This window comes from Triplophysa dalaica, chromosome 17 (genome assembly GCF_015846415.1).
Source record: "Triplophysa dalaica isolate WHDGS20190420 chromosome 17, ASM1584641v1, whole genome shotgun sequence".
Lineage (NCBI taxonomy): Eukaryota > Metazoa > Chordata > Actinopteri > Cypriniformes > Nemacheilidae > Triplophysa > Triplophysa dalaica.
The window spans coordinates 10,739,567-10,755,622 of record NC_079558.1 but is presented as its reverse complement, the minus strand read 5'-3'; the positions used below and the strand labels follow the sequence as shown (position 1 = coordinate 10,755,622).

At 44.8% G+C, this 16,056-nt stretch overlaps 1 protein-coding gene across 1 annotated transcript; it reads right to left on the bottom strand.

The window, feature by feature from the left end:
- Window positions 1-333: 333 nt before the first annotated feature.
- LOC130438885 (interferon-induced protein with tetratricopeptide repeats 5-like) lies at window positions 334-3,534 on the bottom strand. The gene is made up of 2 exons (XM_056771144.1): window positions 3,442-3,534; window positions 334-2,497 (listed from the first exon to the last, which is right to left on the bottom strand). The coding sequence occupies exons 1-2, from the start codon at window positions 3,444-3,446 to the stop codon at window positions 1,138-1,140; spliced, it is 1,365 nt and encodes a 454-aa protein (XP_056627122.1). The 5' UTR covers window positions 3,447-3,534; the 3' UTR covers window positions 334-1,137.
- Between the last annotated feature and the right edge of the window lie 12,522 nt (window positions 3,535-16,056).

The window sequence follows — 16,056 nt, the reverse complement described above, 5'->3', positions numbered from 1 at the left end:
TAGATGCATTTTATTCTGGCCAATGCACATGCTATGAATCAAACTTATTTTGTACAATAAATGTCTAATAAATCTTAATACACTGTGCTGTCTATTGCACATTGCAAAATTACGTAATATCTTTTAAACTATTGAAGCAAAACAGGTATAAAAGTAAACTTCGTTGTTTGTCAAATATAGTTGAAAGCAATCCAATATTAAAATCCAATATAACATTCATAAAATAGATGAACTATTAATACAAAGCTCCTTATATTATGTATTTAATACCTTAATTATTCTTAACTGTATTATATTTATATTTATACAAATTCTGAAAACGGTATACAGGAATATCCAGCCATACTAAACATTTTAAGGGAATAACATTTATGATATTGAAAAAGATTTGTAGATTGAATTATGAACACCCAGCAAAGATATGCTGATACATTCTATATAATCAGGTGATTTGAGGTTTAACTTAACCAAAGCAAGACTCTGCTACATGTATATGTGTATAACTATATATATATATATACATACATACACACACACACACACACACACACACACACATACACATACATACGTGTCTGTGTTCATACATTACAATATTTTTATCTGTTTAGTTTGCATATTTTTAACCTATATTTAAATTAATATTTATATAATTGTGCTTTTAAACATAATGGAGTTACATTAACAAAAGTTCATGTTTAGAAAGCATAAAGTCCATGTCAGGACTACACCTTTGTTAATTTAGGCTATTTAAGTCGCTTTTATAAAAATGCCTTAGAAACAACATTACTGTTGTGCATCTTCAGACAAAACAATGGCACTGACATATTTTAAGATATGTCAGGGTAAGATATTTTCAGTTAAGAAAGCTCAAAATTCCTTTTAGTCTGGGCCTAGCCATAAGCCTCGTCTGTAAAACCGGGCCTATATCTATTTTTATTAGATATCCTTTAATTTCTGAATAAAGATGTAAAGGTATGATTTTCTCTAAAGCTCGGAACAGTATGTATTGTAAAAGGCAGGGCAAGGCTGAGTTGGGATGTGATGAAAACATTAGTAAGCTTCACTTGCCCGACACCCCCTAAAAGCTCAGTGCACAAAATCTATGCAAAATCAATATATAACTCCAATATACAGTTACTGTTTCTCATTAAATGTAGATTCCAGAACATGCTCACAGTCCTCTGTAGTGGATTGATTACCACCTGTTACTTGCTCAATGAACTCTAATATCCCTAAAGCCCTTGTGTCATATCTGTTTTTAGATAAACGCTTGCTAGCGATCTTTCTCAGATTCTCATGACTTTCCTTCCCATCTTTTGTATCTGGTCCCATTTTTAGACAGACTTTGTAATATCTAACAGCCAACAGCCAACATTTGCTGTACTGCTGGAATTTGCCAAAATACAAGTAAAGTGCTTGAATTGAAGTTTTGTCTTTAGCTGTGGACAAAGCTGTCTGAAACACTTCATCAGCCCGACCGATTTGTCCGTCCTCACTGTAGATAGCTGCCAGTTGTGCCATCGCAAGAATAAAACCACTATCCAGAGTGACAGCCTTTTCAAAATGGGAGATGCTCAAATGACGAAATCTCTGACTTTCAAATTTATCCTTTAATTGTTCTTTTTTCTTCTTGTAGCACAGAGCTAACTGATGGTGTATTAACGATGAATCTGGAGCAACATCCAATGCTCTTTTCAACAGGCTCATAGACCAGTCTACAGACCCATAATTTCTAAAGTATTTCCCCACATATCGAATCACATATGGATTATCTGGAGACATCTCAAGAGCACTTTCCACCAGATCCTCTGCTTCATCAAACTGCTTCAATCGGGCAAGTCTCAGAGCTAAAAGTACTTTTAGTTCATCATAATCTGGGTTTGTTTGTAGTGCCCATCGAAGTTGTTGAATTGCAATTTTGGAGCAATTACTTTCTGTTCTGTTTAGTACAATGGCATAACCAGCATTCCACTCACCTTCTTCCGGCTCTAGCTCTAACACCTTTCTGAAACACTCTTTAGCTCTGCCATAGTATTTACGTGAAAATTTAAACAAGGCCCATGCCTTCTCACCAACCACATGAGGATAAAGAACAGAAGTGGAGACAGGAGGTTTTTCTTCTTGGATCTCCTTCAGTTTGTCCAGGTATTTTTTGCATTCAGCATACTGTTTCATGTGAAAGTGTAACCAAGCGAAATTTCCATAAGTAACAATGAGTCTCTCATCACAGTTGTCCCCATAACAATCTTTAGTGATCTCCTCAGACTTCTGTAAATTTGTAAGGGCTTCTTCATAAGAACCCAAGAGATACTTGACGTATGCCAAAGAGTTGTGCGTGCGTGCAGTACCAGCCTCCTCCCCGAGGTTTAAGTCACGGTTCTGCTCCAGTCTTGTTAAATGATCAGTGATGTTTGTATCTTCTTTTTTCATATCCCACGTGAAGTGACATTCCAGCTTGGTCAGCTCTGTATTCAGAAGTTTATCCTCTGTATTGCTGCATTAAATGAAAAGCAATATTTATTTTATGCATAGGGAACATGGGGGAAATGCTCCCCTCATCAACAATCATCATGTGGCTGGGTGACAGAATAATATGCAAATTTGTCGTATGGTGTGATGGTCAAAATGTAGAAAAAAACAATCAAGATCTCTCTTATGCTTTTTTTTATATGATAAATTACATTTTAGTGATATAAAACGGTTTATTATCAACCGTTTTTTCCCTAAATTTCGCTGTCACACCATAGGACATATGAACTGTTTGATTTAGTCATCAACTACCCATGTACTAATAACCTGTAAAACAGTTACATATTAGTTAAGTAGGTCTCTGTAGAATAATGATGTATCCTCCTAAATTACATGGAAAATATATACATTTGCTAATGTAGCCTGGAAAGTGTATACATTTCCAGATGTATACAATATAAAACACAGGACATACATTAATAAGTTAAAACAAGGGAAGGTAAGGGTGAGCAGACCTGAGGAATGTGTACGTTTGCAATAAATACGTCTAATAAATATAATATGTTATTGTCCATAATAGTTTGGGATAATGTGGTTACATAGATAGCTGTTATATGGACACACTACCCCAAGAGTCCTTAATATTACCCACAAATGCATTACAAATAAACCCCCACAAAAATGATTCCATAACGCGTACATAGTGTAATTTAAAGATAACAATGACGGATAATTTATCTTTCACTGCTCTGATAGAATAACTGTGAAGAATGTTAACAGAGTTTAATAAATGTGGATGTTGACAAATGTTGACAGTATATGTTTAGTGCCAAGTAAATCATAAATATCTAGTCATGCGATCATATTACAATACGCAGCAGTTACATATTTTTGGTTTATCTAATAAACAGTTTCGATCCACGCTCAGCTTAGACAAAACAAAAGTGGGAAAAGAAGACAAAAACCAACCTCATTTTCTGCGTGACAAACAAACCTTTAAATTTGTGTGAGGAAGTAGCGTGCCAGCGACGTGGAAGACTCAAAAACGAAAGTATTTTTCTGGAACATGTGAGCATGCGCAGAGAATGAAATCCACACATTTTTAGATGTTTTAGATGTACATCTGAAGTATTCACATAATTTTTTTCCAAATATATCTATATATGACTAGAAAAACGTTAAGTAGGTGAACTTTTTGGCTGAATGATTGTTTAGAATGAATATTCTTTTAATGTCTCTCATTTCTCCTCGTACATTTATGTCAACAATAAGTGAGTTTTATTTTTTTTATTTTTTTTCTGGGACCATAAAATTACAGAATGTTAGTCATTGTAACTCAAGCTCCAGATGGAGTAAATATTTTGTATGTCAATAGAGAGCAGTGCTGCATTCTGTACTTGTAAACAGCATGAGCTGTTTGTTTCATCATAATAAAAAGTAGCCATTTTTAAATGTGCTCCTATTCAGTTTGTTTGAATTGATATGAAATTATTACGTATAATACATGTACGATTTCTTTAGATGACAAATAGTTCTTGGCAGTAATGGAAATGGCCTAGATATGGGGTTCCATTTGTGCCAATAATGTGTTGTTTGTATTGTACAATACACTTGTCTATGTCTATTATTATTGCCTGTGTTTCATTGGTTTTTGGAATGAATGTACGTATATGTCGTCCTTCCAATCGTCTGTTTATGTCGTCCTCCCGGTCGTCTATATATGTCGTACTCCCTGTCGTCTGTTTATGTCGTCCTTCCTGTTGTCTGTTTATCTTTGAAACCATAGATATAGATAACTAGATGGCGCAGCATTCAAGCGCTCCGTGCGCGTAGACGTGTCCGCCATCTTGTAACGATCCACTTACGTCATTCACAGCTGTCTAGCATGTCCTTTACCATGTCGGAGACATGACTGTGAAAACCACTGGGATTTAAATTTCCGAAAAATGGGCTAGCCTTTCGTTGTTATCATGTTGTAGTGTAGCATATATAATGTTTAAGTTTACACGACAATACATATTTTTTCCACAATCAAACATAGTCATCGGAATATTTAATGTTAACGGACCGGCTCGCTCCTTTCTAATATGGCGGACAACTCACGTATAGCGTCCCAGTTATTTATGTCTGTGGTTGAAACCTCCTCGCCTTCACGGTAAGCGCGATCCATGGGTGCTAAACATGTTTTCCGTGCGGTTATAAACTAGTTTTATTTTTTCTTTAAAACCAAACCAACATTTTAGTTTCTTACCTAGGCTTTTTAAAAATATTGAATTTAAAATTACTTTGTGATTCTACTGTATATTATTCTTCGCAGTGTTTTTATTTTATTTGTACAGCACTATGGTCAACTGCTGTTGCGTCTATCAGTGCTTACATTCAAATAAAATATTACAATACAATGAATCTAGCTTCCATTCTCGCAATTTTGAGGTAATATTCAAGAATAAAGGGATTTTTCATACAATGTACGCCAGTGACTTTTAAAATCATGCCAGCTCATTGTTTAGTTTTAAAGCCACGCAACATAATATCATTTTATTAAAAATGTATCTGACTAGAACATGGCCTGTTTAAGTACCCTCATTGTACATTTTGATCACAGTACAATCGTTTACAAATTGTATCTACCTTTTCTTTGATTACCTTATTCAACCAAGTGTCCAAACCGTGCATACAGTAGAAGAAAAGTTTTAATGGGTAACTTTAACATTATGTCACGGTGTGACAAATGGTATATGGAACTTATTCCCGTTGAAGCCGTGTTTCCGCTGGGACACTTTGAGTGTAACACCGGTCCCAGGCCTGTGTGTGCGTCTGTTGCCATGACAACCCCAAATGACCGATTGGAAACAGGTGTGGGGAATTTACCTTGGGGGTTTGAGTGAGGTCCTGTCAGCACTTGAGAGAGTATAAAAAGCAAGAGAAAGAGACTGTCGGGGTGGTTCTCTCCCGTGAGAAGTCGTTTTATCGAGTGGTTGCAGTTATTGGAGTGCGGGTGAATGAAGAGGAGAGTGTGGACTTGATGAGGGACTCGAGGGCAACAGAGGGAAAGTGAAATATCCTGTTTGCATTGGAGAGGAGCGAGGTAGTCGAGAACTGAGTCTCGTAATTGCATGTATTCGACACTGAATTGGATGTGGTTTGGAGTGTGTGGATCACGATCATAAATGTCACAGAGTGGATTGTACTGATTCATTGCCGACCTCCTGTCTCTTTCTCCATCATAAATGGTGATGTGAACTCTGCCTGTGTTTGTGAAGAAAAACATCCCGAAATACCCTTTGCAGCATTGATGAACGCGGCCCCCTCGGACAGAGACCCAAGGGTGAGTGCGGGCTTTAAATTGCACGTCGTGAAGTGAGATTTCAGTGCCTAAGATTGACGTTTCCCCACCTTATATGCTAGAAGTGGAATTGCTGTGTGTGTGGAAGATACATTCCCTTTGCCGTGCACTCTCCCTGTGCTACGCTGGTCTACTGTCAATAGTGAGAGTTCTGTGTCATTGCTCTGTTCTAACTGAGTGGATGTTGAGGAATTATCATCTGGACTCTGAATTAACCCCTCTGTTTGAGTGAATAAGAGACGAGATGCCTTGTTGAATTGTTCGTGGTCTGTCTCCGTAGAAGTCCCATTCATCCCGCTGACGTTGAGTCTGCTGTATTCCTGCAACGCAGCCGTATTGTGAGAAGCGCTCACTCCCTTCTATGCACATGAACTGTATACCTTGTGTGAAGCACCCTTTCTGTCTGCTCCAGTAGAGGTCCCGTTCAGCCCATCGACTTTGAGCCTGCTGCAACCTGGGAGCCCACCTGTGTGGGGAGAAGTGACTGTCCCTCTGCTGTGAACGTAAAGCCGGTCCGTTCTGTCTGGAATATCCACTTCATCTAGGCCAGAAGAGGTCTTGCTCAGCCTGTCGACTTGAGTCTAGGGAATTCCCGCAATTCATCTGTATCGTGAGAAGTGTTCGTCCCCTTCCAACTCATGTGAACCGTATGCTTACTTGAAGTATCCCTTCTGTCTGTTTCAGTAGGAGCCCTGTGCAACCGGTTGACTTCGAGTCTACTGTATCCTTATAGTCACCTGTGCTGAGAGAAGTGGCTGTCCTTCTGTTACGAACGGGGTTGGTACACTTTGTCTGGAGTATTCCTCTGTTCCAGTTTCTGTGCCTGTGGAGAGAGGGAGGTTGAAATTATTCGCTTACCCTGTAAAGATTCCCTCGCCACCCCATCATCAGAGTGTGAATCTGCTGTATACGTACCTGACTGACGGCCATCTGCTCCGGATCTCGTACCTGTGAAGGAAGGGAGGTTGGAAATATTTACTTACCAGAGAGACTTACCGGGCCGTTCGCCTGTTTACTGCATCTCCACCTGGGAAAGACCTACCTGACAATTTACCTGTCCACCGCCCCATTCACTACAGGGCCCGCACTGAGGAAGAGAGCGGGAGAGACCCTGGTTGTTGTACTGTTCACCTTCGATTCCTGAGGGCAAGAAGGAAGAAGATTTTAGACTAGGATTTTCAAATTGCTTTTACTTCTAAATAAAACTTGTTGAAATTTTATTCTGTCTCCGATTTCTCATTCTGATACGCTCCTCGAGGTGGTCCTGGTTCAGGGGTGGGCGTAGTCCGGCTTGACCCATCCCGACCTGTGACAGACTTTTGGCGTAGTCGGCAGGATCTGCCTCGAGTTGAGCGACCAGAGGTGAGATGGCAGAAGAGGGAGAGCCCGGGGTGCGGCAACCGGTCATGCCGATCTTCATGGGGGCTCCGTGGGCTCCGAAGTATGGAGGCCCGGGATCTGAGATGAGTTTGTCGATGTGGAAGACCCAGGTAGAGTACCTGGCAGGGCTTCAAGGTTTGAGCGCCCCACAGAAGGTCCAGTTTGTTCTAAACTCCTTGGATGGAGAAGCGAGAAGAGAAGTTCAGGCGGCTCCGGAAGCAACCCGAGCAACTGTCCAGGCCATTTTTGACTTCCTCACGGGACAATATGGAGACGCCACCCCGGTAGCTGTTCTGAGAACGAAATTCTTTAATTCTCGGCAAGGCCCTCGCCAATCTGTTCGGGCATTTACCCTACAGCTGCAGGAGCAGTTTTCTAGACTTACGGGGAGACAGGATCATGGCCTGGGGGGCGAAGAGGCTCTGCTCCGAGATCAGTTTTTACTGGGGTTACGGGAGGGTCCTGTGCGCCAGAGTCTGCGGGTGCAATTTCGACGAACACCGAATCTGACTTTTGAAGAGCTTCGACGAGAAGCGCTGGCCCTTGAGCATGATCATGCGGAGAATGTAGATCCCCCCAGCTGTCTAGCCACGAACGTTGGGGGCACCCCTTCGACTACTGTGGCACCCGACTGGAAGCAGGCCCTACGGGAAGAACTGAAGAGAGATGTGCGGGAACAAATGTCTGACCTGTCCAAATCTTTTATGGAGGAGCTCCGTCGAGAACGCCCCCAGTTGTCCTCTTTACCGCGGGAGCGGACTTACTCTGATGGGAATCGTCCCCCCGACCGCCGTCCATCCCGACCTTCGGGCTCTCGATTCCAGTGGGATGAACACGGGCGTCCCATCTGTAACGGCTGTGGAGAGCCGGGGCATTACTTTCGTCAGTGTCCTGCTCGACGTGCATCGCAAGGGGGTTTTTAGAGTTTCCGGCCACTGTGGGTCAAGTGGTCGGGACCCCCTCATCAGACCCCTTCCTACCTACATCTTTTAGGAGCCGCTTGGTGGGCTGTTGCCCGGTGGTGGTGGTTCAGGTTAATGACCAGGAAGTGCAGTGCCTTTTGGATACAGGCTCCCAAGTGACCCTATTCACCGAAAGCTTGGCCCATGAGTTGTTTGGCACCGAAAGTCGACCACCTGCGGAAGCCCCCTGGTTGACGCTACGTGGGGCAAATGGCCTCGACATCCCGTACGTAGGATATCTTGTGACCGATCTGAAGATTCACGGGGTGGTAGTGTCTCAGAAAGGAGTGGTGGTCGTACGAGACACATGCCTGGGGTCTCATCGTGCCCTGATTGGGATGAACGTCATTGCAGACTGTTGGGAGGATTTGTTTCGGAGTAGACCGGCTCGGGCAGTTACAACATCGGCCGGCCAGGAGTGGGACCGCATCAGGGCTGACTGCCGCCGGGTATGTCTTGCCGAACGACAGGGGGATAGGGAAAGCACGGGAAGAGTGGCCTGCCGTTACGCCTTATCCATTCCAGCTCAGAGTGAGGCTGTGGTCTGGGCCAGGTTGCCCCCTCGACTTTATAGTCCGGAAGAATGGGTCATGGTGGAACCTCACGAAGATGGTCCCAAGGTGGAAGTCGCTCGAGGATTGGCGACTGTTCGGGGGGGCCGGGTCTCAGTGCGGGTCAGGAACATGAACCCCTTTCCTGTGCATTTGTATCATCACCAACGGTTGGCCCGAGTGACCTCAGTGAGACCCCAGCAGGTTCGTGAACAGGGTGAAGTTAATTTCAATCGAGTGAGCCCGACAGTGGTCGAGGTGGCCCTGGCACGAGCTGGTCCGGAGGCGGGAGAGACAGGAAGAGGAATGCCTGCCCACCTGACGGGGGAGTCTTTACGGGGTGAAGGACTAGGTGAAGAGCAATTGGGACAACTCCAAGAGTTCTTGAGGAAGTGGCAACACTTGTTTTCCACTCATGACGAGGACTACGGTCGCACAGATGTGGTAAGACATCAAATCCCAACTGGGGACGCTGCACCCAGCCGAGAGCGTTATCGACCCGTGCCCCCGACCTTATACTCAGAGGTCCGCACCCTTTTACGAGGGATGCTCGACAAGGGGATTATTAGAGAGAGCAGTAGCCCTTGGGCCGCCCCGATAGTGCTGGTTCGAAAGAAAACAGGTTCCTGGAGGTTTTGTGTGGATTACCGAAGGCTGAATCAAGTAACCAAAAGAGATGCTTTCCCGTTGCCTCGAGTTGAAGACTCTCTTACGAGCCTCACACAAGCCACCTGGTATTCCACTCTTGACTTGGCCAGCGGTTATTGGCAGGTGCAGATGGATGCGCATGACAGGGAGAAGACAGCGTTCACTACCCCCTTCGGCCTATATGAATGGGACCGGATGCCGTTCGGCCTTTGCAACGCCCCCGCCACATTCCAACGGCTGATGCAGCGTTGTCTAGGCAACCAACTGATGGATACCACCCTTGTCTACTTAGACGACGTTATCGTCTACTCTCCAGATTTCAAGTCCCATCTTGAGCACCTAGAGCAAGTCTTCCGCTCTTTAGAGCGATATGGGTTGAAGCTCCAGCCAGACAAGTGCCAGCTTTTCCGAAAGGAAGTCAGATTCCTGGGGCATGTGGTGAGCGCGGCAGGGATTTCAGTTGATCCGGAGAAGGTGGTGGCAGTACAGGAATGGGCTGCGCCCAAGACGGTGCGCCAGGTCCGTTCGTTCCTGGGCTTCGTGGGCTACTATAGACGATTCATTAAGGATTTCTCTAAAATTGCTAAACCGATCAACCAGTTGCTGCGAGGTACGGGAAGAGTGCGGGGGCGAGGGTCCCCTTCGATCCAATGGGATCCAGCTTGTGAAGCCGCCTTCCAGAAGCTCAAGCAGGAACTACTACAGGCCCCGATTCTAGCCTATGCCGACTTCACACAACCCTTCACTTTGTACACCGACGCTAGCCATCTGGGCTTGGGGGCCGTTTTGGCACAGAAGCAGCAGGGAGAGGAAAAGGTAATTGCTTATGCAAGCCGAAGTCTACATCCAACGGAGAAGAATGACGCTAACTACAGTTCTTTCAAGCTTGAGTTGCTGGCAGTGAAATGGGCGTTGTGTGAAAAATTCAAGGATTATTTATGGGGAGCCAAGGTACGGGTCGTTACGGACAATAATCCATTGGTACATTTGCAGACTGCTAAACTGGGGGCGGTGGAACAACGCTGGGCGGCACAACTGGCCAATTTTGACTATCAGATCCAGTACCGGCCAGGAAGAGAACATACTAATGCCGATGTACTATCTAGGCTACCCGGTGAAGGATCGGCAGGTCAGGGACCGGTACCAGAAGCGGGATTCGACGAGGGATTGATGGTGGGAGTAGTAGAGGCACCCTTGTTGGGGGTGGGACCCGCAGAATGGAGGTTGTGGCAGGGCGAAGATGGAGATGTAGCGTTGGTTCGAACGTGGCTAGAACAGAAGGCCTGGCCTGAGGGTGCGGCTCGCCGGGCCCAGACTCGGATTGTACGGGGCCTGCTGGGACAGAAGGAGAGACTCTATTTGAAGGAAGGTGTGCTGTGTAGGGCCATTCAGGACCCAGGTCGGGGCGAAGAGGTCTGTCAGATCGTGGTCCCTGAAGGGCGTTGTCAGGCGTTACTGGAGGCATATCACTCCAGGATGGGACACCAAGGGCAAGAGAGGACATTGGCACTGGTGAGACGACATTTCTACTGGCCTGGGATGGAAGGTACCACGAGGACTTACCTTCAGAGGTGCCCCCGCTGCACGTTGTTTAAGACCAAGAAGGAGGCACGGGCACCGCTGGTCCCGATTCAGGCCAAGGCACCGCTGCATATGGTGGCCATGGATTATCTGACTTTGGGACGGCCAATGGATCGGATCCAGAACATCCTCGTCGTAACCGACTTGTTTACCAAGTACGCTTGGGCCATCCCAACTGTGGACCAAACCGCCGTCACTACTGCCAACGCCCTCTGGAGGTATGTGATCCAACCATTCGGATGCCCGGAAATCTTCCACTCAGACCAAGGAACCAATTTTGAGTCTAGGGTGATCCATGAGCTGTGCCAATTGTACGGATGCAAGAAGACCCACACGACTCCCTACCACCCCCAAGGGAACGGGGGGTGTGAAAGGTTTAATCAGACCCTATTGAGTTTATTAGGAACCTTGGAGAAGGAACAGCAAGGCCATTGGGTCGACAGGCTCCCGGCGATGGTGCAGGCTTACAATAACAGTGTGCACAGTACCACCGGTTACGCTCCTACTTACCTGATGTTCGGCAGACATGTGAGACTTCCAATGGATATGCTTCTGGGGACCACTGCAGGAGAAGAGGGAGGTAGCTTGACAGATTGGGTGCAGGGACACCACCAACGCCTCCAGTCGGCGTACGAACGACTCTCTGACCAGATTAATCGAGCAGCGTTAAAGAATAAGAGGTTGTATGACCGGACGGCTCGAGAGGCACCGCTACTGCCAGGGGAGAGGGTGCTGGTGCGGGACAATCGCCGACAAGGGAAGGGAAAGTTGAGTGACCGGTGGGAGGCTCAGCCGTTTGTCGTCCAGCGACAGCCACACCCAGACCAACCTGTATATGCATTGCGACCAGAAGGAAAGGCAGGCCCCGAACGGGTGTTACACCGTAATTTGATTCGCCCTTGTCCAAACTATCCAAAATGTGTTGTAGAGAATCCACCGGTCGAGACGTCCGAGATGCCCCTGCTGGTAGGATGGGCGGTGATTCCCAGAGGCCTAGGCCTAGGACCACGACCTGAAGCACCTGTTTCCCCACCTCGTCGGTCCCAGCGAGAGAATCGAGGTCAGCCTCCAGCTAGGTATGGAGACTGGGTGTCTGGAGACCGTTCTCGGGACTAGAACGGTTTGGCGGGGGGGGTATGTCACGGTGTGACAAATGGTATATGGAACTTATTCCCGTTGAAGCCGTGTTTCCGCTGGGACACTTTGAGTGTAACACCGGTCCCAGGCCTGTGTGTGCGTCTGTTGCCATGACAACCCCAAATGACCGATTGGAAACAGGTGTGGGGAATTTACCTTGGGGGTTTGAGTGAGGTCCTGTCAGCACTTGAGAGAGTATAAAAAGCAAGAGAAAGAGACTGTCGGGGTGGTTCTCTCCCGTGAGAAGTCGTTTTATCGAGTGGTTGCAGTTATTGGAGTGCGGGTGAATGAAGAGGAGAGTGTGGACTTGATGAGGGACTCGAGGGCAACAGAGGGAAAGTGAAATATCCTGTTTGCATTGGAGAGGAGCGAGGTAGTCGAGAACTGAGTCTCGTAATTGCATGTATTCGACACTGAATTGGATGTGGTTTGGAGTGTGTGGATCACGATCATAAATGTCACAGAGTGGATTGTACTGATTCATTGCCGACCTCCTGTCTCTTTCTCCATCATAAATGGTGATGTGAACTCTGCCTGTGTTTGTGAAGAAAAACATCCCGAAATACCCTTTGCAGCATTGATGAACGCGGCCCCCTCGGACAGAGACCCAAGGGTGAGTGCGGCATTTAAATTGCATGTCGTGAAGTGAGATTTCAGTGCCTAAGATTGACGTTTCCCCCACCTTATATGCTAGAAGTGGAATTGCTGTGTGTGTGGAAGATACATTCCCTTTGCCGTGCACTCTCCCTGTGCTACGCTGGTCTACTGTCAATAGTGAGAGTTCTGTGTCATTGCTCTGTTCTAACTGAGTGGATGTTGAGGAATTATCATCTGGACTCTGAATTAACCCCTCTGTTTGAGTGAATAAGAGACGAGATGCCTTGTTGAATTGTTCGTGGTCTGTCTCCGTAGAAGTCCCATTCATCCCGCTGACGTTGAGTCTGCTGTATTCCTGCAACGCAGCCGTATTGTGAGAAGCGCTCACTCCCTTCTATGCACATGAACTGTATACCTTGTGTGAAGCACCCTTTCTGTCTGCTCCAGTAGAGGTCCCGTTCAGCCCATCGACTTTGAGCCTGCTGCAACCTGGGAGCCCACCTGTGTGGGGAGAAGTGACTGTCCCTCTGCTGTGAACGTAAAGCCGGTCCGTTCTGTCTGGAATATCCACTTCATCTAGGCCAGAAGAGGTCTTGCTCAGCCTGTCGACTTGAGTCTAGGGAATTCCCGCAATTCATCTGTATCGTGAGAAGTGTTCGTCCCCTTCCAACTCATGTGAACCGTATGCTTACTTGAAGTATCCCTTCTGTCTGTTTCAGTAGGAGCCCTGTGCAACCGGTTGACTTCGAGTCTACTGTATCCTTATAGTCACCTGTGCTGAGAGAAGTGGCTGTCCTTCTGTTACGAACGGGGTTGGTACACTTTGTCTGGAGTATTCCTCTGTTCCAGTTTCTGTGCCTGTGGAGAGAGGGAGGTTGAAATTATTCGCTTACCCTGTAAAGATTCCCTCGCCACCCCATCATCAGAGTGTGAATCTGCTGTATACGTACCTGACTGACGGCCATCTGCTCCGGATCTCGTACCTGTGAAGGAAGGGAGGTTGGAAATATTTACTTACCAGAGAGACTTACCGGGCCGTTCGCCTGTTTACTGCATCTCCACCTGGGAAAGACCTACCTGACAATTTACCTGTCCACCGCCCCATTCACTACAGGGCCCGCACTGAGGAAGAGAGCGGGAGAGACCCTGGTTGTTGTACTGTTCACCTTCGATTCCTGAGGGCAAGAAGGAAGAAGATTTTAGACTAGGATTTTCAAATTGCTTTTACTTCTAAATAAAACTTGTTGAAATTTTATTCTGTCTCCGATTTCTCCCTCTGATACGCTCCTCGAGGTGGTCCTGGTTCAGGGGTGGGCGTAGTCCGGCTTGACCCATCCCGACCTGTGACAGTTATATCACAAAACATCGGTTTATGGTTAAGCTCAACCTGAATGCTTGTAGAAATTTGCAGAGCCACATGTTTAGTTATATTAAATACATAACCAATTCTAAACTTACGTCCACATGAAGCATACATAACATTTATGTACAACTAGGTTAATCAAAAATCATCTTGCACTTTTCTTGTTTGCTATTAATTTGTTTGTTACAGAAATAATTGAACAATACTGTCATACTGTTTGAAACTAACATGTTACATATACAAATTAGACGAAAAAAAACGTTTCACATTACCTATTTATTGCAAAAATCCCTCATCACTCACATTATTAACAGACACCTACATTCTGTGACCAAAAACATCCATACAGGTTTCATAAGAACACAATACAGCCATCTGTTTATACAGCCAGACAGAAGCCTTGTGGTGTAGGCAGAAGTGAACAAGGCCCCAGCCCGTATAGGTTGACACCAGGCAGTCGATCATAACTGAATTAATTGATTCTAGGTTAAAGAGTAGGACCGGGTACAGGATTCTCTTGCTTCACTTGATTAAATGTAAATTTGTGGTTTCTGTAAATTGAACATTAAAATAAATTAACTTTTTGACATACACATGCACCCAAGCGTTACTTAATACCAAGATTCACTCAAATAGTTAAAGAGTAACCAGTCTGAATAAAGCAGTAACAAACAACTATCGTTAAACAATACTGGGTGGCTATTTGCACCATCGCCACAAGAGGGCACCAAAGAACCCCTAATGCCGCTTAATTTTCCACTAACAATCACAAACACGTGATAACAACATGTTCGTGGCAGATTTTTTTAAACATTAATCGTTGCAGATTAATTAACAACTCATAGACTAATATCGCATCGTGCAGAACATACGCACATCAAAAGAAAAAAAACAAATAAATAACAGATTGACTGAGTATCAGCCTGAGTACAATGAGTTAATCACCAAAAGGCTGCTTCTCAGCCAAAAAAGAAAAAAACTGGAAAATATTCACTTACTTTGCGCATACCCAATACAGTCTCGTAATCAAACAGAATGAAGCGTTTTTGGGACAATTATTCAATTCAATTCAATTCAAGTTTATTTATATAGCGCTTTTCACAATGTGTATTGTTTCAAAGCAGCTTTACAGGGGCAAACAGGAAAAACAGAAAAGTTAGAACGTAGCGAACTTTCCCCTCGATCTCACGCTCCTGTCAAAGCGTGTGGCCCTCTGATAATGATTTCTTCTTTTGGTGTTTTATGGTTGTTTGGCAAACCAACGAAAAAGGGGCATTACTGCCACCTACTGATCCGGAGTGTACATCTGGAGTGCACAAAAAATATATATACTAAATTCTATCTATTTTTCCTGTGTTTTATCAGGTATTTAAATAATATTTCATGAACTCTTGATTGTCTTTCAAACACGTACGCTGGAACATTACAGGCATATCGCATTTATCTGACGTGCACTTTCCCATTAAAAACATGGTTGATTTTAACCCAGCGTCCTAATCTTAATCTTGCTAAAATCACTTCTCTTCTACATTTCCCTTTTAATGCCTTGACCTTGGTTGACTTTTAACTATATCCCAATTTTTCTGCCATGTTTCTCTTACCGCTGTTTTAATTATTGTCTTGGCCTCATCTTTCCCTCATGGGATTTTCATAATTTCCTCATTCTTTATCTTTTCCAGTCAAATCTTCCGTCTCACTGCCCTCTCAACATAATCTGAGATCCAACAGAATATAACAATATTTCCAAATCTCTTTATTGTTAACATTATCATGAATAATATTCTGCTAAAATAAATCATCTTGCTGGTTCAGTTGATTCCAAGCTACTACGGGCTCCAAATGAATTAATTATCATAAATTATCAAATCATTAACTTTTTAACAGTGTAAGGCTAAAAGAGGAGCAACAAATTTTCGAAGAAGTACCACTGCAAGAGATATTAGTGGAAACACACTGGAACAGCACTATACACACTTCAATGCCTGCATCACGACAAACTGTTGGTTCACCCCTTGCCTC